Below are 27,328 nucleotides of genomic sequence, written 5' to 3'. Positions count from 1 at the left end.
AATGTAGTTTAGCATCTAACCAGAAGTGCGGATGTAGTAATAATAGTAATAATATAGTAATAATAATAATTTGTTTTTGTATAGCACTTTTCAGAACCCAAAGTACAAAAGACATTATTAGACATATAATGCAGAACACACAGAGAATACACAACATTAGCACACAATATAACCAAGACATGAGTCCGAAACATGAAAGGTTGTGTGGATCCAGCACTGTTCGGACAGTCGGAGTTAAGTATCCACTGCCATAATGAGTCTCGTTGTACATTTCTGTATTAAAAAAAAAATTTAAATACCTTAATACACGTCATATACACGTCATACCTTAATACACGTCATATTGGCGGTTTGTATATTATATGTAGTAAGTGTTTTTGTATCCGCTTGTTAAGTGTGACGACACGCGTGACGTTTCAGCCGCTTCCGGGTCCAAACAAACAAGGATGGCGGAGCCTGTAAACCTGTTTACGATAACTTCGTTCTTTAGTGAGGCACCATTGAGGGTTAAAAAAGGTCTAAACTCTTTCAACTCCAATAGAGTACTAAGTGTATCTGTTCTCCCAGGTGGTATATTTAGGGGTAGAGTCCAGGCGTCCATGAAAAAGACGATTTACGAGGTTGAGGTGAGTTGAGGTGAATTGAGGTTGAGGTGTGGTGACTGAAGTGAGTATGGGTCAAATAACGTTTAATACAGGTACACGTTGAGGGTCAGGCAGTGAGGTACAGCAGCTGCGTTTGCCCAATCGGTAAAGACAAGTGCCATCATATGGCAGCCTTGTTGATTTGGGTGGAGAAAAACGTGTCCCGCACCGATGTGGAATGCGTGTGGAAAAGGGCGAAGACACCGAAAACGGACGAAATTGCAGCCAAGAGAGTATCTGAGATGGCCCCATCCACATCACGAGGTTAGTAAATAATTTGCAATTGATGTCAATGTTGCATGGTTTATTAGCTTAACGCTATGCAGTTTTAAGTTGCGGTTTCCAAACCTGGTCCTGGAGGACATTCAGCCCCTCACATTCAGCCTGCTGGCAACACACCTGAACCATGTAATTTCAAAGCCATTGAATTTTGTGAGATTAACTTTTATTAATTGAATAGTTCTGATAAACTCTCACAATTTGTTAATCTGTTTTAGAGCAGACTAGAGAGAGACTATAGTGTATATTGCATGTTTTAAAAATCTACAATTAAAGGTGTGTAATAAAATAAGTCATAATTACTAATGTTACTCCATTTTATTTAAGCTGGAATCAAAAGACCTGTCACACAACATGACAAGGAATGGGCCCTGGCATCTTTGTCACAGCTTGGGCGTTTTACTGGAATGGGGTGGATTTTGAGTTCTGAACCGCCTCAGGTATGACTTCTGTATTTTGTACTCTAATATGCCCTTCACATTACCAGAAACAGCACAATTGCACTACATTGAGTATTTTGACTGGGATAAAGCGATTACATATTGTTGTTTAATGTCAAGATCATGGTTTGACACATGACTTACAATACATAGAAATGTGTAAACCCATGGAAATTAGACAAGTTTGCACTTATGATTCTCTGCACCCAAAAACAATTTCACATAGAATTTCACATTTTATTTACAGGTGTTTTGTATGCACCAAAATATGTTGGCACCTAACCTAAATCTCAACACTATGTGCTTAACTTTAAATCTAGACATCTCTCCCCATCAAGACATTTGATGGGCTAGTGAGCAGCCCAGGTTATGGCCAGGCTGAGGACAAGGCTCTTTATGTGCTATCATCACTCGCCGTCACCACTGAGGAGAAGCAACAGATTGAGGGAGCTACAGTTGGGCAAGCAAAGAACCCATTATGGTAAGAAATGCAACTTAACAAAATGTATGCAAAGCATAAATTAAGTAAGCAGCTTGACAACCCGTACACATAATTTAGACATGGTTGTAATTTGTTGTCTTAATTTGTGGGACATTGTGCATGTGTGGTATTTTAACATGTAACTAATTATAAATTGATTTAATTCTTTGTTTTGTTTTTATGTATAACAGGTCAGCATATCGCAAGAAACGAATCACGGCAAGCAATTTTGGTTTGGTCTTGGCAGCAGTTCAGCGGAAATCTTACCCCCCTTCCTTATTCAAAACACTGCTTGGCCAGTACAACCTCAAAGAAGGATCTAAAGTATGTTGTGGGTCTTCATGAATATTTCAACTTAAGTTATGTGTATCTAAGAGTAAGTGACTGTGTTTTTATTAAAGGCATGTGATTGGGGAATCCTACATGAGTCGCGGGCAAAGCAGCAGTACACAGCGGACGCTGGTGTGGTGATCCAGGAGAGGGGATTGTTCCTGTCTGACAGTGGTCTACTTGGTGGATCTCCAGATGGGACAGTGTCTGATGACTGCATCATTGAGGTGAAATGCCCATGGTCCGCCAGAACTAAGACTGTCCAGCAGGCAGCAGAGAGTAAGAGAGACTTTTTTCTAGAGCTGGATGAAGAGACAAGTTCCCTCAAACTAAAACAAACTCACCACTATTGGCATCAGATCCAAGGCAACCTACATCTGACCAAAGCTAACTGTTGTCATCTACTTGTATGGACTCCTCTTGACCTGGTCATTCTCCCAGTGCTCAAAGACCTAACATGGGTGCTTAACATTGACATTCTCGAACATTTTTATAAGGATATTTTCCTACCACACATTCTAAGTTAATTGTTCAATGCATTACAAGTGCAGATTGAGTTATAGTGAATTAGGTTGTAGCACATCACAACACTAACATGTTCCTGAATGTAAAAAAGACAAACATTTTAATCTGGTTTTACTTTTTTAATAAAGGTTTTCTGCAAAGTTGTGTAAATCATTCTTCAGTCACAATAATTGTAAACATGTTTTAATTTGCCACTGTCCTGCTAACTGATTTACATACATCAGATATTTCATTGAATTTCACGGAGAATTGGGGTTTGCAAATTTGTAAGACACACACATACTTTCAGTATCTTGTTAATATTTTTCCTGTACTGGTAAGGGATGTGGTCCAAAATGCAAAACAGTTTCAGCCTCTGAATAGACCGCTCCACATGTATCCTTGCACAGGAGATATTCTTGCACAAAATATCATACAGAGCACAGATGATGGTGGTAAAGATGTTAGTTACAGTTGCTGTGCTACAATTAAACCTACAATTTAAAAGCAGATTAAATCCTGTAGGTGCAGCGCTAACACTGACCGCAAGGGGGCGCAAGGGGCGCAGGACGAAGCCCGGCGCTAGAAAACTTATGATACGTCACAGGGAATTTCCAGTAAGGAAGTCAAACTTCTATACAAACACGATTCTGGCACAATTTTCTGGTGATTAACAATGAAAGGGTTTCATAATTGAAGCGTCTGCTTTAACTTTGTAAGTACCATTAGTAGGTCGATTAAAACAAGAAGCTGTTAGCTGTTAGCTACGATTCAAATGAGCGCAGCACCGTAAGTGTGTATCAACAAACACACGTTCACAAGCCTGTATGGAGAAATAAGTTGGCTAACGCTAGCTAACTAGCTCATTTGTTTTGTTTTTTTTTTATCATTCATTATTTTTCCTTTTCGGATATACAACAATTTCATGTTGATCCTCTATCTTGGACACGTAAAGGTAAGCACATATATTAATATATATATATTTATTCATGTTTTGCGGATCTTGTTGTGAGTGTTGCTCTTTTTTATCAGCGAGCCAGCGCGCGACTTCCGTCTTCTGACCGAACTGATGCAGCTATCATTAGCATTAGCTTGCGTTAGCTCCACAACTCGAGCCCAAAGAGGCAGTCTAGCACCTCAAGGCTTAGCTGGCCGGTGAGTATACGATAAAACACACGGGACTCGTGGTATAAAACGCAGTGAGTTGCCCTTTCGCGGACGCGCCCGGCGGCGGAGTCCGTTTTTAGCTCGACTTGCCGCGTTCAGATTTGAGCTGTTCGAGCTGTTCGAAACAGGCGCAGTCAGCCACAGATTTGCCGTCACCGTGTCACCTAATTCTTCATTATGTGGACTTCTCATCTGAAAGATTGTGCTGCAGAATCGGTCATATGTGCCTAAGGGATCAGTTAAAGTGTTTTAGCTTCTCAGAACCGAGCCGGTGAAGTTCGGCGTGTCCGGTGTGGTATTTGAGCAGCGACCTGTGCGAGCACCATTTGAGTGTTTGTCATTATTGTGTTTGTGTTTATGGGCGACGTGTGTTGCTTTAGTGTCATTTCGTCCCATGTCGCCTCTCATTTCGTGCGTAGTGTTATTTGTCTCTTTGTTAATTCGTTATGTTTTCGCGTTTCTGCTTTTTGGTTTTAATATGTTGGAACATTTAAGAACAAGAGCCAGGCACGTTAACTTCATTTAATAACTTAATAACTTTGTAGGCGAACGTAGGATGCGGTATTTGAACTTATTGTTCATGAGTTATTAAGCAGGTATAACCAATATCCGAAGTCTTTATGTAGTTATTACTATATTATTTATATAGTGTGAGCATATTATCATAGTTAAGTAAATGTCTGTGTTGAAATGCTGTTGATTGTTAATTTTAAGAAATAATCGATTTTTATGACCATAAATAAATTTGAACTAACATGTACACCCCATCACCCCTACCTCCCCACACAGGAACCATGACCGAAGAGGATGCATACCCACCACCGGTGAGAGATCTATATAAATCTGTGAAAATAGGGTATGGTGCAGAGTTAACCAGTGGTCAGTGGCTGTTAACCTACAGACAAAGCACCCAGTTTATGGTTCTCCTTTTTCAGTTTGGTCGTATTGTCTTTGTATTGTGAATGTGAGACGCAGCAAATTCAACTCTCGAACATGAAAGGGCCTGAATTTGCTGTATAGCTCCAGTACTTCAGCAGAACTGGTGCGCAGAAGCAACATTTGCACTGGAAATCGCAACATTGTTAGACTTGCTACATTCGGGAAGCTCTTAATTATGAGAATAATAGCCTCATCACAGGAAACGTCTCTTAGAAAGCTGCCGAGTTTTGCACTTTTTTTCTGCCTCCTGTGGTCGACGCTGTCTTCCCTTCAACGTTACATCAAACGCCAGAGACGCTGAGGATCCCAGCTCGCGGCTTGCGTGCAGAGAGCCCGCTGCAGGGCGCTGGTGCCCCCCGCCAGCCATGCCCACGTTTACCCACCTGTCCTGCGTGCCGGTGCAGCGAACGCGCCAGTGATTGGCATGTGGCCCCTGCAGCTTGCACTATAATGTCGTGCAACAGTTTTTGTATCTAATCAGGCCCAGTTCAGAAGCTTTTAAATGTTACACTGCGTTGTACACCAACCCACAGGAGTCGAGTACAAACAACTTAAAATGTTTCTGCTTTGAGAAAATAGTTTGGGGTGTAGCTTTTGGCTTGTTTCTACAGAAGGCTGGTGAAACAGTAATATGTCTGATTATCATTATGTCTCTTTTCTTCTCTGCAGTACATTGACTATGAGCCGTGGATTCAGTCCATGGACTCGACATTCACGGCCATGCCGCAGCCCGGCACTCCGAGGATAGGTAAGGCCATTGCGCGCGCCCCCCGCTCACCCACCAATCACGGCATGGTCATGTGATCTGCAGAGTGGCAGACATTACATTTGTTGCCCCCGTCACAGAGCTGTGGGATGTCACGGTCCATTTATTTATTTATTTATTATGTACACTATTGGAATGAAGCTCAAAGTGGTGCATTTAAATGAAAAGCTGGTGCATTACACCCTCTCCAGCACTGGCAGGGCACGAGCAAGGCCTGTGGTTTACACCAGCAGAGTGTCGCAGTCGCGTGGTTCCCTGAACCTCACGCCTGGCATTTTATCCAGCGGCTTCAGAGTCCGCCGGTGGGAAGAACGCCGTCCAGGAATGGCACGGAGAGCCTTGCGGACATGTTAGAAGGTTCAAAACTGGTTTTCTAAAGATTTCTTCGTGGTCATTATGCGTCATTGACTTAGGAACAACGTATACTGGACGGACTTTGTTCCCTCACCGCCGGATCTTTGGCAAGGCTTTGCTTTCTGCAACTGCCGTGTCCGAACACCTGCTCTGACTCACCCTAAGTACTCGTTAAGAGCTGTAATGACTCCTGATTAATTGAGTTTATGGTAGATTAGGTGATGAATGACTTTCCGTTGTTATCGCCTACACAAATCAACACCCCCCCCCCCCCCCCCCCCCCCCCCCCCCCCAAGTAGCACTTTATTATACACACACTCACAGCACTCACAAAGTGTGAAGGAACTCTACGCAAGGCCGTTTCTATTTTCTGATCTTTTCACTTCTGTATTTGACAGACGTTTGAGCCACGCCTCACTGTACAAAATCGCTTAAGGAAGCTTTTACCAAAAAAAATAAAAAATGTAAACGCTTTGAACCTTTCACCAAATTAGAATCTTTCACCAAATGCCATTCAGAGGTTTTAATCTGAGTGGATGTAATTCCTAACCTGGGGGCCCACAGCACACTGTCTGAGCTCACGGAGAGGGTTTTAGGAGAAACGGTGACTTCACACGGCTCTCTTTCTGTAAAGTGCACTTCTAACTGTGGTTCTCATACCACAACGTGATTGAATTCAACAAATTCAAGTGTGGTTTGAACATTAAAATAATCTTTGATGTATTATCGTCATTGCCACTAAAACTGGTCAGATGTTCAGTTACAGTGAGTTTGTCATCGTGCTGTCCTCGTTTGCTCTTTATTCTGTATTTTTATAATTATTTACATGTTTTTTTATGAGTATTTCCTGTAAAGCACGTTGAGTGGCATTGTAATTTACGTCATTTACATAATGGCACATCATTGGTCACTCACCACCCCTGTACCTATCGGCTCCTCCCCACAGATGTATGATGTCATCCAGATTACCTCAGAGAGCTCAGAACGATACCGTTTTGCCATCGGATGTCCTTTTTCTCAAGTGCCAGAATGAAGCCGTTGTTATGTGGCGTCGTGTGCGCTAGACCTAGAAGCACACTCTAGGGTGGCGCGGTGTGGAGCCCTCTTTGAGAAGGGCTTGGCAGTGCCCGTCTCTGTTACCCCCTCACACCCCACCTGCCCCCACACACCCCCCACTCAATGAGACCCAGCAGGAGATGCTGCATCAGGGGTATTGTGTGTACATTATACACACTGCAGGGTAGAGTTTGCGTAATTTCTTCGGTGTGTGTGCGCGTTCGCCCAGTGGACACAACGAGGTTTTCCTGGTAGCAGGTGCGTCTCTCGAGCTTCCTGGCTGACAGGACCGTGCGATGTGGAGGATGTGGTCAGCACCACGTCCCTGCTCGGCACCGGAAGAGGCACGGGCGTGCACGTACACGTGCACAGTCCCGGTTGGGGGTGGGGTAGAGGGTGGTTACTTCAACCGCCCTGCAACTGCACAAAACACAAAATGGCCACGGAACACAGCGCCGAAGGTTTATCTAACAAGAAACGAGCCCTTCCGTGAGCGCGTAAAACGTCCTGACGCTAAACAAGAAAACAAGGGCTTTCTCAAAGCGTCCTGTCAGAAAATGATAAATCATTCCAGTAGTTCTGTATGACACTCTCTCTCTCTCCAAAACGAACGCTGGCCTCAGAACGGCACACGCAAACGTGTGTATTCGACGGGTGCCAGTGCCTCACGTGTCTGGGTGCGTGAGAATAGTGTCCGCGTTTTACCGCTGCAAATCTTTAACACCATGCTCTGCAGCACACCCAGAATATGTGGGGAAATAGGATAAAAGAAAAGAGGTCCACAATACAACCGAAAGATGTGTGTGTGTGTGTGTGTGTGTATGTGTGTGTGCGCGTGTGTGTGTGTATGCGTGTGTTGGGGGGGGTCAGCAGTTTTATCAAAGCCTCTTTCTTTGACACATTCCGGGGTCTTGATTTTCAACTTTAACTGGTGTTGCACCTTTGCAACATTTTCTCATGATGTCTGTTCTCTGTTGCACTAGAAGGAGCTTATCTTCAGATTACAGAACAGCCTAAACAGGTAATGTGTGCTATACAAATTCATACCAAAAGGAAACGATGGCTCTGCGTGGTTTAATATTCTGATGCATTCGGCATTTTATGTGATTTTTGACAGTGTATGTAAAAACAATAAATGTATATGTTCTACATGATTCCAATTATGTACTGTAACAAGTACAGAAAGAACAACTGTAGTATCAACACAATACTTTTTTTTTAACATTTTGATTACTACCCAGTCCAACCTGTTTCATAGCTGAATCACATTAATGACATAGATGTTAATACTAATGTTTTCATGCATGTTGTACTGTTGAATTAATTGCTTGAATTACTCAGGTTTATTAGTGTATTAGTACTGTTAATTAGCATTGGTTTGGTTACTCTATGCAGAGAGGCTTCAGGTTCCGGTATGGCTGTGAGGGCCCGTCCCACGGGGGCCTCCCTGGTGCCTCCAGCGAGAAGAACAGGAAGATGTACCCCCAGGTCAAGGTGAAGGCACTTACAGGTCCCCACCAGTTCCACACACACATGGAGTAGTCATTGCAGATGTCTCCAAGTTCTCTGGATGTGCAGTGTGTGTGTGTGTGTGTGTGTGTGTGTGTGTGTGTGTGTGTGTGTGTGTGTGTGTGTGGCTGTCTGACTGGTTGGCTGTCTGACTGGTGGGCTGTCTGACTGGTGGGCTGTCGGGATGGCTGGTGGGCTGTCTGACTGGTGGGCTGGTTGACTGGCCGGCTGGTGGGCTGTCGGGATGGCTGGTGGGCTGTCTGACTGGTGGGCTGTCTGACCGGTGGGCTGGCTGGCTGGCTGGGTAACTGAGCGTTATTACTCAATGAAGGCATTTGAATGTGAGCTTCAGCTGTGATAGTGAATATGAGTGATAGACATAACAACTGTGAGATTATTCAAATTAATAATTTTGCAGCATTACTATAACTCATTTGATTCTCTTCATGTGGATTTTGTAAAGTTGCACATGCAGGTTTCAAAGTAATATTTTTATTAGCCCGAGACGTGAACCATGAGACTCGTGAGACGTGAGCGTGAGCCTCTGATGCCACCCTGACGTCTCCCCGTGCTTCTCCAGCTAAAAGCGCTCATGCCTGGTTACTCGGTCACTCAATTTATGTCCAGACTGGCCTCAGTCAGAACCACCACGACTTACCAGCTGTTTCTGACAAAGTCTCTGGTGGGTCAGAAAAAGGAAGAAGAAAAGACAACTGTGTGATGGAGAGAGAGAGAGAGAGAGAGAGAGAGAGTTGCTGTTTGTTACAATGGCAGGCTGGGAATTTCCTATGATATGTCTCACTGGTAATTAGTAGGAAGTCTCGTGGAGTGGGTGTGCGTGTGCGAGCTCGTCCGTGTCGTCGTCAGAGACGGGAAAGAAGGTGTCGAGAAGTCCGCCCCCTCAACTTCAGACAGACTCAGACACGCAGAGACACACACACACACACACACACACACACACACACACACACACACACACACACACACACACACACACACACACACACACACACGTGTTTGTGTGTGCACAATGTGCTCTCTGTCGCACTGGAGTGTGTAATACAAGCTGGGGTTTTTCTCTTCCAACATTCAGACTTAATATCTGATGGACCTACAACACCAAAAGCAGGGCTCTGTTTCACTACCAGTGTTCTGTCTGATTAGATGACGCAGCAAGGTAGTGAGGTAGTGAGGTAGGGAGGTAGTGAGGTAGGGTGGTAATGAGGTAGAGAGGTAATGAGGTAGGGTGGTAATGAGGTAGGGTAGTAATGAGGTAGAGAGGTAATGAAGTAGGGAGGTAGTGAGGTAATGAGGTAGTGAGGTAATGAGGTAGGGAGGTAGTGAGGTAGGGTGGTAATGAGGTAGGGTGGTAATGAGGTAGGGTAGTAATGAGGTAGGGTGGTAGAGAGGTAATGAGGTAGGGTGGTAATGAGGTAGAGAGGTAATGAAGTAGGGAGGTAGTGAGGTAATGAGGTAGGGAGGTAGTGAGGTAGGGAGGTAGTGAGGTAGGGAGGTAGTGAGGTAGGGTGGTAATGAGGTAGAGAGGTAATGAGGTAGGGTGGTAATGAGGTAGAGAGGTAATGAGGTAAGGTGGTAATGAGGTAGAGAGGTAATGAGGTAGGGAGGTAGAGACGTAATGAGGTTGAGAGGAAATGAGGTAGGGTGGTAATGAGGTAGGGTGGTAATGAGGTAGGGAGGTAGAGAGGTAATGAGGTTGTCTGTCTGCATGTGCACCAAGAACCAGGCTTTCTGCTCCAGGGTCATGTGACCTGGCCTTTTCGTCGAGGTCCGAATGAGGAAGCGGCATCACGACAGACAGTGAGCCTTCCTCTACCCCCAACACAAACCAGTCCTGCTTGGTCTGGTGTCTTCAGGGAGTTTGCATTTGCCCTTAGAGCACATCACAGGTCCACGCCCCGTGTGGAAGGACACCTTTCATCACAGAGCACCCCTCTAAGAAGATGACATAAGACCGGACTTGTAGGGGAGCAGAGTGAGCCCACCCGCCCCGCCAGTGGGGGAATCCCCCATCTGCTGCTCCTTAGATGCTCTTCAACATTCACTTGTGTCACACTCAGAGCTCTTCCAGAAAACGCTCAGAAGAGGGACAATAAATGCTGCATACGTGTGCAGGTTCTTCAGTTAGTTGCATACGTGTGCTGGAGCTTCAGTTAGTTGCATACGTGTGCTGGATCTTCAGTTAGTTGGATACGTGTGCTGGAGCTTCAGTTAGTTGCATACGTGTGCTGGATCTTCAGTTAGTTGGATACGTGTGCTGGTTCTTCAGTTAGTTGGACACGTGTGCTGGATCTTCAGTTAGTTGCATACGTGTGCTGGTTCTTCAGTTAGTTGGACGCGTGTGCTGGATCTTCAGTTAGTTGGACGCGTGTGCTGGATCTTCAGTTAGTTGGACACGTGTGCTGGATCTTCAGTTAGTTGGACACGTGTGCTGGATCTTCAGTTAGTTGGACACGTGTGCTGGATCTTCAGTTAGTTGGACACGTGTGCTGGATCTTCAGTTAGTTGGACACGTGTGCTGGTTCTTCAGTTAGTTGGACCCGTGTGCTGGATCTTCAGTTAGCTGGATGCGTGTGCTGGATCTTCAGTTAGTTGGACCCGTGTGCTGGATCTTCAGTTAGTTGGACACGTGTGCTGGTTCTTCAGTTAGCTGGATACGTGTGCTGGATCTTCAGTTAGTGCATTTCATGTGTTCATCCATTCCAAATGAACCTCATGGGTAGTGAGTTTATTCCAGGGTCTGCCCACATAACTAGGTTAGCTAGTCAAAGAAAATAACGTATTTCATTGTCGAGGTTAACTGGCTAACCAAGTTAGCTGGCACCAAAAAGCATTGAAATAAAGCATCTTTTCCCCCTATCAGATCTGTAATTATCAAGGCTTGGCCCGGATTGTGGTTCAGCTGGTGACCAACACTAAGGTTCCCAATCTGCACGCGCATAGCCTTGTGGGAAAGCAGTGTGAGAAGGGCATCTGCATTGCCGACCTCCAGCCCAAAGACTCCTCCATCAGGTACAGACCCCGCCCACTGGCCCATAAACCCCGCCTCCGTTTGGAAGAGCGCTTCACCACATAATGCATAGGGTTCTATTTAGGAATGAAAGCCTAAGGAACCAGTACTAGTCTTCTGTTGGGGAAATCGCTGACTGTTTACATTAAACAAATGAAACAGAACTTTAATAACAGTGTGTTTGGAAAGGACAGGAAAGGGAGTCTTTTTGGACACTGACCCTCACGAGGGCATCGCTGAAACACACACACGGCTAGGCTGTGTGTTTTATGATTTGGTGTGTGTGTGTGTTTTGTCTCCTAGTTTTCCTAATCTGGGCATCCTGCATGTGACCAAGAAGAATGTGAGTAAGACGTTGGAGGACAGAATGAGTGAGGCCTACATGCTGGGTTATAACTACGGAGTCTCCATCCACTCCGAGATAGACTCGCTCTCTGGGGAAACGCACATCCCTAGGGAGCTGACAGGTAGGACGGGCTGCCAACGTGCGAGAACATGCGTGAATGTGCGAGATCGTGCACGAGAGTGCGTGCGCGAGAGTGCATGAGCGTGCGAGAGCATGCACTAGTGTGCGTGAACGTGTGTGAGAGTGCGAGATCGTGCACGAGAGTGAACATGCGAGAGCGTGCGTGAGAGTGTGAGTGCATGAGTGCGAATGCGTGAGAGTGCGAGAGCGTGCGTGTGTGAGCGTGCGAGATCGTGCACGAGAGTGTGAACGTGCGTGAGCATGCGTAAACGTGTGAGAGTGTGCGTGCGAGATCGTGCACGCGAGTGTGAGAGCGTGCGTGAACTTGAGAGCGTGTGTGCGAGATCGTGCGTGAGAGTGCGAGAGCGTGTGGGCGTGAGCGTGCAATATCGTGCACGAGCATACATGAGCGTGCACGTGAATGTGCTGATCCGGCTCTGCGTCGACTGTGTTCTCCAGAGCACCACAAGAACCTGATCAAGCACGCGGCTGTCCACCAGGCCAAGGACATGGACCTGAGTGTGGTGCGGCTCATGTTCACCGCCTTCCTCCCCGACGGCGAGGGCGGCTTCACACGCAGGCTCGACCCGGTCATCTCCGAGCCCATCTACGACAGCAGTGCGTACATGTGTGTGTGTGTGTGTGTGTGTGTGTGTGTGTGTGTGTGTGTGTGTGTGTGTGTGTGTGTGTGTGTGTGTGTGTGTGCGAACAGCAAAGAAAGCTTAGCAAACAGTGAACACTAAGTTAGAGCCACTTTCTCACTACCACACACACTACAATCACACTAATACAGGAGACTGCTGGAACAACCCCCTGGCATAATACAGTATTATAAATTACTTCCTGTTATGTCTGGGCTGAGCAAACTGTTATGTAATGACTACGGTGAGTAGATGGTACAACTGAAAAGCAATCAGATGCTCTGAAAGTCGGAACACACACACACACACACCCCATTCCAGACAGAGGCAGCGAATTCTGGAGTATACCGACTGTACTGAATCAGTCCCTAAATCAGGACTCAGTACCCAGTTATCTGACAGCATTTTTGGTATTCAGGTGGGGAAGTACTGAGGAACGGGGGATGAGGAAGGGAAGAAGGGATGAGTAATAAAGAGGAGGAAGTGCTAGAACATGAGGAGGAGGGGAAACGTGTGAGATATCGACATTTACATATGCAAGTCTGCCATGGTTTCCTCTGCTCGCGTGCCCAGTCGGGGGATTAAGAAAAGAAAGCTGAAAACCCTCTCTCGCTTTTCTTTTCTCTCTCTCTCTCTCTCTCTCTCTCTCTCTCTCCCTTGTTTCGTTGCTTCACTGAAACTCAGTGAAACTTTCGATTTCTGCCTCTGTTTCTTGGCCCATCTGGCGTGTCTGTGTGTATATCTCGTGAGTTTTCTGGCGTGTTTGTGTGTATATCTCGTGAGTTTTCTGGCATGTTTGTGTGTATATCTCGTGAGTTTTCTGGCGTGTTTGTGTGTATATCTCGTGAGTTTTCTGGCGTGTTTGTGTGTATGTCTCACGGGTTTTCTGTCTTGTCTGTGGCTTTGCCTCATGAGTTTTCTCATGAGTTTTCTTATCTGTGTGTTTGTCTTGTCGTTAAGTGGGAACCATTTTGTTCATTGAATGTATCTAAATTCCTGTGTCTCTCTCACTCTCTCATTTTCTGTCACTTGTTTTCTCTCTCTTCTGTAATTTTTGTTATTTATTTGTTTGTTTTTCGTTTTCAGAGGCCCCAAACGCCTCCAACCTGAAGATCGTCCGCATGGACCGCACAGCCGGCTGTGTGACCGGGGGCGAGGAGGTCTACCTGCTCTGTGACAAAGTCCAGAAAGGTGAGTGTCTCTCAGGCCCAGCACTGCTGCTGGATCAGGGGTGGACCTCTGTGGTGCCATGGCCACAAAGCCTCCCAGAGCAGAACGTCTGATCTGGGATCAGGTTTAGAGACAGCAGTCACCATGCAGGCCTGAGATACCTGATATTCAGGATACCCTTTATGTTCAGGGCTTCATGGGTAACTGCCAGTGGGAGGGAGGCTTAAAGACAGACCATCTCTCTCTCTCTCTCTCTCTCTCTGTCTCTCTCTCTCTCTGTCTCTTGCTTTCTCTCTCTCTCTCTCTCTCTCTCTCTCTCTCTCTCTCTCTCTCTCTCTCTCTCTCTCTCTCTCTCTCTCTCTCTCTCTCAAGGAATCAGCGTAAATGTTATCGGTCTTCCCATATTCCCCTGTGTTCCTACCACAAAAACGCTTACCAAGAATGTGAAGGTCCCTAGTCACTCAAAGTGGTGATACTTTTAACAAACGCAGGCTGTGCTGTCTCTGTACCGTTTGGGCGTGCCCGGTTCCACGCCCGGTTCCAGGGTTCTTACGGTGGGCACCACCCGAGGGATGTGTAGGGTCTAACCACAGACAAGACGCACACTTGAACTCTGACCCATAGCGCTCGGCGTTCGTGGAGGAAGTCCATCCACATGGATGTGCAGCAGAGGGGAATTCCCCACGCCATACAAATGAGAAGAGTCAAAGATCACACTGTTTCTCTTTCTTTGCATATATTTCTCTCACTCTCACTCCTTCTGGTTTACACTCTCTCTCCTACTCTCTGTTTCACTCATGCGAACTCTCTCTCTCTCTCTCTCTCTCTCTCTCTCTCTCTCTCTCTCTCTCTCTCTCTCTCTCTCTCTCTCTCTGTTTCTCTTTCTCGTTCATCTGCTGCCCCAGTAGCTTCACCCGGAAGTGTCACACAACCCACTCGTTCTGACAGGTTTACGATGAATTCTGGTTTAACCTGAACTGTCACATCCGTGTTTCTTCCTTGTAGTGTAGTGTAGTGGAGTAGGGTGATATGTTTCATCCACCTACCACCAATTGTTGTAATCTGGAAGCTATTAGAGTACAGTACCACCACCAGTCTGACCCGTTGATACAATGCAGGATGGATCCATGCTTTCATGTTGTTGACGCCAAATTCTGACCCTACCAGCCAACGTTTTTTTCCAATCTTTTATTGTCCAATTTTGGTGAGTCTGTGCGAATTATAGCCTCAGTTTCCTGTTCATGCCTTCTACATGCCTCAGTTATAATGACTATAACGGTTATTTGAGTTACTGCTGCCGTTCTATCAGCTCGAAGCAGTCTGGCCATTCAACTCTGACCTCTGGCATCAACAAGGCATTTGCACGCAAAGAACTGCCGCTCACTGGATATTTTCTCTTCGCACCATTCTCTGTAAACCCTAGAGATGGTTGTGCGTGAAAATCCCAGTAGATCAGCAGTTTCTGAAATACTCAGACCAGCCCGTCTGGCACCAACAACCATGCCATGTTCAAAGTCACTTAAATCACATTTCTGCCCCATTCTGATGCTCGGTTTGAACTGCAGCAGATCATCTTGGTCATATCTACACACCTAAATGCATTGCTGCCATGTGATTGGCTGATTTGATCTGACATGTTATTGAGCAGTTGGACAGGTGTCCCTAATAAAGTGGGCCAGTGAGTGTGTGTGTATATATATATATATATATATATATATATATATATATATATATATATATATATATATATATATATATATATATATATGATTTTTGTGTGTGTGGACGTGCTGCCACGCAGAGCCGTGTCAACATTCCTGTTGTTGTCCTGTGGTGTGGAACGTTTGATTATATTCTGTGGCCGTGACGAGCGTAAACGCCTGCCTGAATTCCAATTAGCGGGATATTCAAATGAGTGTTTGTGGTGCATGCAGGCATGGCCAACTGTAGGGGGGAAGTGATGTCCTAGTTCAGTTCCTGTTGGGTTCCTGGCTGATCTGTGCTGATGTCGTTGTTGTTATCGTTGTCGTTGTGGGGGATGGTGGGGCCAGATGACATCCAGGTGCGGTTCTACGAGGATGACGAGACCGGTAACGCCTGGGAGGCCTTTGGCGACTTCTCCCCGACCGACGTCCACAGGCAGGTGAGTAACCTGTGGATCACACCTGAGGTCAACTCTCACACCAGAGGTCAACTCTCGCACCAGAGCTCAACTCTCGTGCCTGAGATCACCACTTGGATTTGACTTTTGCTGACTTGGCTGGTTTTTTTCTTTCACACAGTTTGCCATCGTTTTTAAGACTCCAAAGTACCGAGACCAGAACCTGCAGAAACCCGTCTCCGTGTTTGTGCAGCTTAAGAGGAAGTCGGACAACGAGACCAGCGAACCCAAACCCTTCACCTACCACCCCCAGATCATAGGTACAAAAACACACCCAATCCAAACACAGCACCAGCCTTGCGCTTAACACCACCAAACCAAATGGACTCCTCGCACGAACGCACCAGACACAGGCCGTCACGAATCACCTGCAGATCATAGGTGGAAAAAAACCACCACCACAACACCTCGACACGTCCACGCGCCTCTGACCCACAGGCCAGGGACGGAAAATTAAACCCCGCCCCCACGTCCTGTCAGTCTATCTGATACCTGGAGCACGAACATGGAACATCTTTCCCACCCTCGTACGAGGAGAGTGCTTTGATGTGGCCAGAAGAAGCGGCGCGTTTCCCGGCATCCCACCAAACCCCACGCTGATAACCTTTATTAGCTACCTGTGACGTCAGAGACGCGTCTTACGTTTGTGAGGTCTCGCTTAAAGTTCTGCTGCTCAAAGTCAAAAACAAAAACATACTGTAGTGTATTGAACGATTTTTTATATACATAAATGTTTATATACCAATCGAATGCCCACTGTACCACTGTGATCATATGTATTTATAGTTCGTTCATTTAATCACAGAACATAGCACCAACTGTAAAAGTCTACATGACATTTTTCTTTCTGACCATTAACAGTAGAAGCATAGGTGTAAATCGGCCTGTTTGTTTGTTTGTTTGTTTTTGTTTATTTAGTAGTGTTGTGTTCTTTGGATAGATAAGGAGGAAGTGCAGAGAAAGAGGCAGAAGACCCTGCCCAACTTCCAAGACTACGGCGGCGCAGGGGGCGGAGCCAGCAACATGTACAGAGGCCCGGGGGGCGGTCCCACGGCCGGGGGCGGGCACGGCACGGGGGGAGGCGGAGGTACTTGGGCATGCGTTCACGTCACCGTGGCTTCACGAAACCTTCCTCACCAGAAAAACCTCTAAAAACGTGTCTTTTGTCTAGGTCACTACCACTATCAGGGTTTTTCTACTTTTAACAACTTTAACTCAGGCTACAGTTACTCGCCCTCCATGGGTGGGGGAGGAGCCGGTGTCCAGCACGGTGAGTGTCTGACCTGTCCATCACCGCTTATGGTGTCCAGCTGAAAGAGAGTCTGTAAAATACTCGTGAAAACTGAAGCTTTGGGCAAGCGTGGGAGTGTTTTGGTAGCGCTGAAGTAAGAGCATATGTGATGAGGTTTGATGGTGTTAGCGACTGCGGTTCGAACCTTTCAACTCTCGTCCTAGGAACCGGTCAGGGACCTGTGGAAGACACAGACGAAGACAGCGACTATGATCTGGACGATGATCCTGGATCAGGGGGAGCGGTGCGCGGCGCTGGCCGGGCCGGGCTCGCCGAGGCGGGGGTGAGGAGTGAGGGTGGCAGGCCCGTGGACCGGGCTGGGTCTGGACACAGCGAGCTGGAACCTGCAGGTGAGATGAGGGGATGCGTGGTCTGATGGAGACCCGCTCGCCGATCTGCGTCAGCCCTGTGAGGATGAGGTTGTGTGACAGTAGCTGTAACTGTGTGTGTGTGTGTGTGTTTCCCCTCCAGAGTGTGTGTTTGAACCTCATCTTGTGAAGCTGGCTCAGAGAAACGCACGTGCCCTCTTCAACTACGCGATACACGGGGACATTCGTGAACTCTTGGCTCCACAGCGCCCCCTGATGGCTGCTCAGGATGAGAACGGTGACACGTGCGTATCCTGGCCCAACACGCACTGAGGCTGGGGCGTTTGTCCCGATGCAGGCTGGACCCAGTAGTAGACCAGCACCAGAGGGTGTGTGTTCAATCCTTCACCCCTCCTTAATGGGGGCAGCGGTCTGACTGACCAACACCAGGGTGTCGCAGGAGGGCACGTGCAGGAACCTGTGGGAACGTTGACCTCCACGAGGAGGCCAGCTCCAGCTGTGTGGTGGGCAGGGTCTCCAGCTGTATGGTGGGCGGGGTCTCCAGCTGTGTGGTGGGCGGGGTCTCCAGCTGGGTGGTGGGCGGGGTCTCCTAGATGGGGCTAAGGAGACCCAGAGAGTGAGCTGTATTTGTGTGTGTGTGTGTGTGTGTGTGTGTGTGTGTGTGTGTGTGTGTGTGTGTGTGTGTGTGTGTGTTTACCTGCAGTGGGCTGCATTTGGGTGTGATCCACAGTCAGACTGATGCAGTGAAGAATCTAGCACAAGTTATTACAGCTCTCCCTGGAGATGATGTACTTAACATGAGGAATCACCTCTATCAGGTACTCCAAACACACACACACACACACATTGTTACTTGGTTACTCATTTATTTAGTTGCTTTTCTTTTCCTACTTGGGGCTTTTTTGTACATAAGCAAACACACATACACACACTCTGCACCCTACAACACTCACTCACCACATGACGATGTGAAACACCACACACACCGTGAAAGACACACATATTCTGTGTGTAGTCCAGCGCACCAACGCGCTTGTTTGGTACGATTATGTGATATATGAAAGAGAGTTAACGTCCTGATGTCATATCCCAGACTCCTTTGCACCTGGCGACGGTGACCCAGCAGAAGGAGGCGGTGGAGGCGTTACTAGCAGCTGCAGCTGACCTCACACTCACCGATCGCCATGGTAACACGGCCCTCCACCTGGCTGCTCAGCAGAAGGACGGAGAGATGGTGCAGCTACTGCTACGTCACAGAGCAGCGCTGGAGCTAACGGCCGTACCCAACACAGCCGGTACTCTACCACACACACGGGGGGCATACCCAACACAGCTGGTACTCTACCACACACACGGGGCATACCCAACACAGTCTGTACTCTACCACACACACGGGGCATACCCAACACAGCGGTACTCTACCACACACACGGGGCATACCCAACACAGCCGGTACTCTACCACACATGGGGCATACCCAACACAGCCTGTACTCTACCACACACACGGGCCATACCCAACACAGCCGGTACTCTACCACACATACGGGGCATAACTAACACAGCCTGTACTCTACCACACACACAGCCTGTACTCTACCACACACACAGGGCATACCCAACACAACCGGTACTCTACCACACACACAGGGCATACCCAACACAACCGGTACTCTACCACACACACAGCCTGTACTCTACCACACACGCATGGGGCATACCCAACACAGCCGGTACTCTACCCCCACACACACACGGGGCATACCCAACACAGCCTGTACTCTACCACACACACACGGGTCATACCCAACACAGCCTGTGCTCTACCACACACACGGGGTACACCCAACACAGCCGGTACTCTACCACACACACGGGGCACACCCAACACAGCTGGTACTCTACCACACACACGGGGCATACCCAACACAGCAGGTACTCTACCACACACACAGGGCATACCCAACACAGCCGGTACTCTACCACACACAGAGCATACCCAACACAGCCGGTACTCTACCACACACAGAGCATACCCAACACAGCCGGTACTCTACCACACATGGGGCATACCCAACACAGCCTGTACTCTACCGCACACACGGGCCATACCCAACACAGCCGGTACTCTACCGCACATACGGGGCATAACCAACACAGCCTGTACTCTACCACACACACACACGGGGCATACCCAACACAGCAGGTACTCTACCACACACACACGGGGCATACCCAACACAACCTGTACTCTACCACACACGCACACGGGGCATACCCAACACCACCTGTACTCTACCACACACACGGGGGCATACCCAACACAGCCGGTACTCTACCACACACACGGGGCACACCCAACACAGTCTGTACTCTACCACACACACGGGGCATACCCAACACCGCCTGTACTCTACCACACACACGGGCCATACCCAACACAGCCGATACTCTACCACACATACGGGGCATAACCAACACAGCCTGTACTCTACCACACACACACGGGGCATACCCAACACAGCAGGTACTCTACCACACATGGGGCATACCCAACACAGCCTGTACTCTACCACACACGGGCCATACCCAACACAGCCGTACTCTACCACACATACGGGGCATAAGTAACACAGCCTGTACTATACCACACACACGGGCCATACCCAACACAGCCGGTACTCTACCACACATACGGGGCATAACTAACACAGCCTGTACTCTACCACACACACGGGGCATACCCAACACAGCCTGTGCTCTACCACACACACGGGGTACACCCAACACAGCCGTTACTCTACCCCACACACGGGGCATACCCAACACAGTCGGTACTCTACCACACACATGGGCCATACCCAACACAGCCTGTACTCTAACACACACACACACACACACAGGGCATACCCAACACAGCCTGTACTCTACCACACACACTCGGGCGGTACCCGGTACTCTACCACACACACACACAGGGCATACCTAACACAGCCCGTACTCTACCACACATACTGGGGCCGTACCCAACACAACCTGTACTCTACCACACACACTTTGCCTGCACCCAGCATTGGCTGCACCCAGCACAGCCTGTACTTTACCACACACAATCAGGCCGTACCCAACACAGCCGGTACTGTACCACACACACTCTGGCCGTACCCACCACAGAGTTGGAGTGAACTCTGTCTGTGGAGTTAGTGTGTACGGAGTGAACTTTGGAGTGAACGTCTACTAGGTGTAGATGATTCCTCCTGTTGACTGTAGCACTGGCTGTGATGATCTCTGTCATGGCCGCCTGTGGGACGTCCAGTAAGCTTCACTTAAGCTTCTCTGAAGGTCGTTCACCTCAAAATGGACAGGAAACTTCACCCCCCTTCTCTTAGTTCCTGACGTTCTGGCCGTCGTACGAAACGTAAAGACGTCACCAGTTCCTGATAGTAGATTCCGTGGTCTGTAAAAATGCTCCGTGCTCGAGTACCAGAACAATGATTCATTAATGGCGAAACTTTCATCATCATTACTCTCAGTTTATTGATGCTCCAGTTGTGGGTTTGGTGGCTAAAGCTGTGAACTGTGTTGGCTAAAGGAACCATTTGTTAATGAGTTCAGATGCTAGTGATAACATGCTGACCTTTGTAATATTGTGTGTGTGTGTGTGTGTGTGTGTGTGTGTGTGTGTGTGTGTGTGTGTGTGTGTGTGTGTGTGTAGGCCTGTGTCCGCTCCACCTGGCCGTGTTGGCCAACAGTCTGGCGAGCACGAGGGCCCTGCTGGTGGGCGGGGCCAGCCCCGAGGTTCAGGAACGCACCAGTGGACGCACACCCCTTCATTTAGCCACCGAGCAGGACAACGTCTCCCTGGCCGGCTGCCTGCTTCTGGAGGTACAGCCTCGCTGCGTGTTTACACGTGTGTCAAAACACAAACGCATCTGTGACATTGTGGGGGTTTTTTTCTTTAAACCTAGACAGTATTTCCTTGTGGTTATCTAGATGAAAACTGTTGTTTGTTTAGTCATAGCAACATCTGTGGCAGTAATGCTTATACGTTTCACTGGGAAATCCCCCTGAAATATTTACCTTGTACTAGTGTGAACTAAGGTGCATCATACTGCAAGTGCTATCTGATTTAGTCACAATGCACGTGTGTGTGTGTGTGTTTGTGCGTGTGTGTGTTTGTGCGTGTGTGTGTGTGTTTGTGTGTTTGTGTGTGCGTGTGTGTGTGTGTGTGTGTGTTCTCTATATGCAGGGTGAAGCTGAGGTGGACAGCCTAACATATAATGGCTCCACCCCCCTCCACATCGCAGCAGGGCGGGGCTCCCTGAAGCTGAGCGCGCTCCTTGTGGCTGCAGGTGTGTGTGTGTGTGTGTGTGTGTGTGTGTGTGTGTGTGTGTGTGTGTGTGTGTGTGTGTGTGGCTCTTTTAACTGCTCAGCTGTCCCATGTGAAAATCAGAGTCCTTCGTCTCCAAACCTGGCAAAGTGCGGAAATTCCAAACGTCTTCGTGTAATACAGACTCACGATGATTCCATGACTCTAAATCTGCTTCATAGAAAAAAAAAACACACAAACTCTTGCCCCCCCCCGTCTGTCACAGGTGCGGACCCTCATAAAGAAAACTACGAGCCGCTGTTCTTCAGGGACGAGGAGTGCAGTGCTTTGGACGAGGAAGATGAGGATGACGAAGGCTACGTTCCAGGGACCACCCCGCTGAACATGGCCGCGTCACCCCAGGTGAGAGTGGAACTGCGCGGCAAGACTGACCTCACGCACGACCTCACGCACGACCACACGCATGACCTCACGCACGGCCACACGCATGACCGTACGCTCGACGCACACCGTGGGCGCTGTTGGTTAACAGCGAACACCGACACTGGTGTTAGTCACTCTGTATGTGTGGAAATACGTCGTGGTCTGTACAGAGAGCGTTTTCTGAGGAAGACGTCTCACTTAATGCGAATGACGCGAAATATGCGTGTAAATGAGTGACACGCCAGAGCGGGATTGCTTCCTGTTTGAAGGGTGCTGCCCGACTGGACCGTGTCGTGGGCCAAAATGTCCCGACTGGAAGGTCGCGATCGTCTCCCCGCCCCTGAAAAACCCAGTCACGTCTCACGTGGTTTTGCATAACGTTTGCGTTTTTGTCGCTCCGTCGGCAGGTGCGTGAGATCCTGAACGGAGAACCGTACCAGCCGAGCATCACCGCGGAGCCACAAGGTAGGGTGAGGTGGAGTCTCACGTTTCTCACGTGGCGGGGGGGGGAGTGTGGCCGCTAACGCGCGTGTGCTGTGGGCAGGGGACATGCGGTCTCTGGGAGTGGACACCAAGCGGGCCCTGTGTCAGTGTGTGGAGGAGTGTCCAGGCGGCTGGGAGAACCTGGCACGAGCGCTCGGCCTGGGCGTCCTCACCAACGCCTTCCGCCTGTGTCCCTGGCCCGCTAGCGCACTGCTGGACAGCTATGAGGTACTGTACACACACACACACACACACACACGTGTATCACAAAGTCACTTTACACACATTCGTACGCACACTGTAGTGCACAGAGAAATATACACATATGCAAATATACACACACAGACATGCAAATAAACAAACACACACACACCTATTACAAACAAACACACACACACACACACACACACCTATTACAAACACACACACCCTGTTAACAGGCTTTAATACAGTTTCGTTGGTACTGTTAAGTAGCCCTTAACTGCTGGATAAGTTACATTTATGTTTGTAGCTGTTCATTCACAATGCTAGTGTTTGGTATGAAAATGATGTGTAGTTTTTAACTGGCAGGAATGCTTGATGTTTTCAACAAAAATAAAGAGGCTTAGAGGCTTGATGGAGAGATGTGTGTGTGTGTGTGTGTGTGTGTGTGTGTGTGTGTGTGTGTGTGTGTGTGTGTGTGTGTGTGTGTGTGTGCGTGTGTGTGTGTGTGTGTGTTCGTGTTCTTAACGGACTACGGCTGTGGCGTTCTCTCCGTCCCCCACAGGTGTCAGGCGGGACGGTTCGCGAGCTTCTTGCCGGCCTGAAGAGCGTGGGGAACAGCGGGGCGGTGCGAATACTACAGGAGCACTGCATGTCTGAGGACACTGTCAGCACACACGCCACCCCACCGCTCTCGGGTAGGGCCCGCCCGCTCACACACACACACACGCACACACACACACACACACCCCTCACACACACACACACACACACACACACACACACACACACACACACACACACAGAGTGGCCTGTTGTCTCTGAGCTGTTGTCAGCAGACGGCCACGGTGCTTCACCTCGCCTGACCCCAGCGCGGCGTGTCATAGCCGGGGTTTCCCTAGCCGAGGGACAGCCGAAACACACAGCGTAGTTCCCGTGTGGCCGCCGCGCGTGTGTGTGTGCGTAAGACAGAGAGACAGCGTAGTTCCCGTGAGACAGGGAGGGGTTTTCCCAGGAAAGCAGAACCGACAGCTCGGTGGAGCTGCTCGGTGTACCGACCGCGCAAAAGAGGCCGGCGCTGTCCAGCCCAAACCCGGATCTGGCGTGGAGGCGTGTGTAGGTGTAGGAGGGAGTGACTTCTCTTACGTTTGAACTCGACCTGCTCATTGTTCCTATAGATAGAGAGGAAGGTTTGACTCATCGTGAGCTGTGTTTTGAGGTATGAGAATTGACTAACACGTGGAGGCTCTTTGCACGGGCAGTGAATCGCTTTTGATTTTGTTTCTTTAGCGCTGTTGTAAACAAGGACGACGCATGGCTGAAACTTATTCATGCTGCCCTTACCTGAGTGCCAATAGCACCCCCTTCTGGAATATCCTCAGACTGCACAATGTGTCTTCACATCTTTTTAATAGATCTTTAAAAATGGGCAAGATTTCTTGAAATTAATGCTGACTTTCTTTCTCTCTCTCTCTCTCTCTCTCTCTCTCTCTCTCTCTCTCTCTGTTCCTTTCTCTGTCCCTCATCTCCCTCTCTCCCAGCTCCAGACTGTGGACTGTCTGATGAACTTCGAGACCTTAAGATGTCTCCGGGAGACGAGGGTGGAGGTTGTGACAGTGGCGTGGAGTCCTTTCAGAGACCCAGCCTCATCCTGACCGACTCGCTCTGCACACACCCAGTCCCAGGGTTCCCCGCCGCCCTCACTGAACCCTGACCCCTGAACTCTCACCCCGTTCCACTGCAGAGCCAGCTGGGCACTCAGCTATGTTGCCAAAGCCCTCAATCATCGACCTCTGAACTCCTAGCCCTAAAATCTGTACCCTCTACTCTGGAGATGCCCGCACGTCCTTTACCCCACACCACGCAGTTACCCCCTGTGACCCCGGAACCCCAGAGCAGCTGTCAGCCACCGTAGCCGCCACGCAATACCAGGACACGCCTCGCAAGTTCCCGTGACGTCTTGGAAGCTCGGGGCCGTACCTATGACGCAGGTCGTGGAAGAACTAAGGAGTGCTGTAGCTCGAGGCTACATAGATCGTGTGTTTGCGTAGATGAATATTTTGATCTCACTATGCACCTGGTTGAACCTTTCAGGGTTTTTTTTTTTTTTAATTGCTTGAATTGTTATTATTCCATGCGATTGTGTCTTTGTTTTTGATTTTATTACTGAGGAGATACTGGTGATATTTTGTTGGTTCACAAAAGGTGATGTAAGGAGTACCTCATCACCCCACCCATCCTGTTGTTTCAACAGAATAGATATTAATACTAATATCTGAATAGATATCAATCCTATTGTCTGAATAGATTTTAATTGTAATATCTGAAGAGATATGAATCCTATTGTCTGAATAGATTATAATGTGTCAATAGGTATTAATCTTGGCCTCTTGGTAAACTAGGAAGGTTTCTGGTCCTCGTTTACTGTCTGACCCAAATAATCTGACTCCCTACAAAGCAAGCAGCTCTATCTTGCCATCTTATTGTGTGTGAATAAGAGTTTGAATATTCAGGGCTTGTTTAATGTCATAATCTTTGGTAATGTTACGTGGTTTGCAGTGTTTCCCGCCTCATGGACGCCGCGTTCTCCGAGCGCGTGAAAGCGAGCGCGTGAAAGCGACGATAAGCGCGTAAACGCGAGCGCGTGAACGCGATGATAAACGCGTGTTGTCAGCTGTTTACCAAAGAGTCGCATCCAACGCATAATCACAACCACAATCTCGCGGTGTAGGCAGAGAAGGGCACGAACATCGATCCCTCGTACCTTTGTGGCGCCTCTGGACCAATAGTTTTTATGTTGTTGGGGGTTTATTTTTGTTTGTTTGTTTGTTTGTTTTTGGGTGGGAGGTTTTCTCTGCTATGAACGTGGAGCCACGTTTAAAGCAGCCTCCGTGTGTTTTTCATCTTCACTGCTGCGTTCGTGGAGTGTTGAGTGGCTGTGTGTCCACTATTGGTGCTAACGATTAACCTTCTGCGACGATGCTGTGAGCGCTGATGAAAGGGTGATTTATGCCGGGGGGGGGGGCGCTTTACACACCGAACTTCATAAGCTCTGAGAGGAAATTTGTTTCTGTTTCTCATTTTGGTTTTGGTCTCGTTTCGAAAATCTTGCAGCTCTCAAGGTTTTGTTACTCAAAGGTTACGCGACGCTTGCGGTCTTGAGTCGTATTTCAGTCTGCGTTGCTGTTGGCGCGCCGTCCAAATGAAACTGACTGCACCGTCTCGTCTTCGCTCTACAGCGGATTAAAGAATGAGAGTTAGGATTAAATAATGAGAGTTAGGATTAAATAATGAGAGTTAAGATTAAATAATGAGAGTTAAGATTAAATAATGAGAGTTAAGATTAAATAATGAGAGTTAGGATTACAGAATGAGAGTTAGGATTAAAGAATGAGAGTTAAGATTAAATAATGAGAGTTAGGATTAAAGAATGAGAGTTAGGATTACAGAATGAGAGTTAGGATTACAGAATGAGAGTTAGGATTAAAGAATGAGAGTTAGGATTACAGAATGAGAGTTAGGATTACAGAATGAGAGTTAGGATTAAAGAACAAGGGTTGGTGTTCAGCCTTTGCACTGCGAGGTTTATGGGATTGGTGATGGCTAGACTGTGTGAAAGAAAGATATCCGTATGGGTCAGACTGACCCATGCCTGTCCATTACTATGGAAATGGGGCCTGATTAAAAACAGAAAACGATTAATACGAAGCTGCACAAGAAAACCGTTGTTAAGATGTAGACGGTATATATATCTAGGATATTTGTGTTTTTATATGTGTTCACCTGTTTTCCCCCTAACCTGAACCGGAAGGTGTCAAGGCGCGCGTGTGTGCGTGTGTGTGTGTGTGTTTGACTTATTTGTCATCTGCTTTTACTCCGAGATTGCCCGATCTTGGTCTGATGGCTGCCAGGGTCAGCCCTGCTCCACACCATCGGATAGCTGCAAGGAACTCTTATTAATCAAACACTCCCACGGGCCTCCGCTTTATTCAGTCCAGTTGTACATTCTGCTCTGTTGGACGGTTTAATCATATTCGCCTGGATATAAACTGGGAGTCAACCTGTTCTCACCCATAGACTGCTGAACTGACGTACAGATAGGCAGGAGTGCTTTCTACTATTGCAAAGTCGATCTGTTTTTCTTTTTACATATAGTGTTGATGTTCACGGAAGCGACAGAACCCACTGAGAAACACAAACCAAAGGTTTGATTGGCACTGTATTTTGTAGGAAATTTATACCTGTTCCTGTAAGACAGTGTACAGGTGTGGAAAAAAGTTGCTTTGTAAGGGGGGTTTTATTGTAATACTTTTTTTATAATAAAATTGTTTCTTGTA

General features: G+C 47.9%; 2 protein-coding genes across 8 annotated transcripts; both read left to right on the top strand.

Moving 5' to 3' along the window:
* The first annotated feature begins 378 nt into the window (after nt 1-378).
* On the top strand, nt 379-2,839 carry LOC143487546 (uncharacterized). The gene is made up of 5 exons (XM_076986547.1): nt 379-908; nt 1,251-1,363; nt 1,684-1,844; nt 2,036-2,168; nt 2,246-2,839. Exons 1-5 carry the CDS (start codon nt 770-772, stop codon nt 2,699-2,701), a joined length of 1,002 nt encoding a protein of 333 aa, XP_076842662.1. The 5' UTR covers nt 379-769; the 3' UTR covers nt 2,702-2,839.
* A 453-nt stretch (nt 2,840-3,292) lies between these two features.
* On the top strand, nt 3,293-27,328 carry nfkb1 (nuclear factor of kappa light polypeptide gene enhancer in B-cells 1). 7 transcript variants are annotated; one of them, XM_076986523.1, is made up of 25 exons: nt 3,293-3,633; nt 3,711-3,833; nt 4,635-4,669; nt 5,454-5,532; nt 7,947-7,981; nt 8,356-8,454; nt 11,351-11,499; nt 11,801-11,964; nt 12,423-12,581; nt 13,691-13,795; nt 15,826-15,917; nt 16,057-16,195; nt 16,876-17,022; nt 17,107-17,205; nt 17,391-17,576; nt 17,698-17,839; nt 18,259-18,373; nt 18,649-18,850; nt 21,270-21,439; nt 21,804-21,906; nt 22,150-22,286; nt 22,715-22,772; nt 22,852-23,018; nt 23,557-23,689; nt 24,533-27,328. In XM_076986523.1, exons 3-25 carry the CDS (start codon nt 4,640-4,642, stop codon nt 24,703-24,705), a joined length of 2,883 nt encoding a protein of 960 aa, XP_076842638.1. In that variant the 5' UTR covers nt 3,293-3,633; nt 3,711-3,833; nt 4,635-4,639; the 3' UTR covers nt 24,706-27,328. The 7 variants fall into 7 exon arrangements, with proteins under 7 accessions (XP_076842638.1, XP_076842603.1, XP_076842647.1 ...); XM_076986488.1 differs by having other exon boundaries at nt 7,944-7,981; XM_076986532.1 differs by lacking the exon at nt 3,711-3,833 and having other exon boundaries at nt 3,293-3,467.

This window comes from Brachyhypopomus gauderio, chromosome 2, assembly GCF_052324685.1.
Source record: "Brachyhypopomus gauderio isolate BG-103 chromosome 2, BGAUD_0.2, whole genome shotgun sequence".
NCBI lineage: Eukaryota > Metazoa > Chordata > Actinopteri > Gymnotiformes > Hypopomidae > Brachyhypopomus > Brachyhypopomus gauderio.
This window is presented reverse-complemented; position numbering and strand designations above follow the sequence as displayed.

Bases quoted from the DNA above. Each gene is read 5' to 3' on its own strand.
- LOC143487546 (XM_076986547.1), top strand. From the start codon at position 770: ATGGCAGCCTTGTTGATTTGGGTGGAGAAAAACGTGTCCCGCACCGAT. The intron at 909-1,250 runs GTTAGTAAATAA...ATTTTATTTAAG, and splicing joins GGCCCCATCCACATCACGAG to CTGGAATCAAAAGACCTGTC. The intron at 1,845-2,035 runs GTAAGAAATGCA...TATGTATAACAG, and splicing joins CAAGCAAAGAACCCATTATG to GTCAGCATATCGCAAGAAAC.
- nfkb1 (XM_076986497.1), top strand. From the start codon at position 4,640: ATGACCGAAGAGGATGCATACCCACCACCG. The intron at 16,196-16,875 runs GTACAAAAACAC...TTCTTTGGATAG, and splicing joins CTACCACCCCCAGATCATAG to ATAAGGAGGAAGTGCAGAGA. The intron at 18,851-21,269 runs GTACTCTACCAC...GTGTGTGTGTAG, and splicing joins GGCCGTACCCAACACAGCCG to GCCTGTGTCCGCTCCACCTG.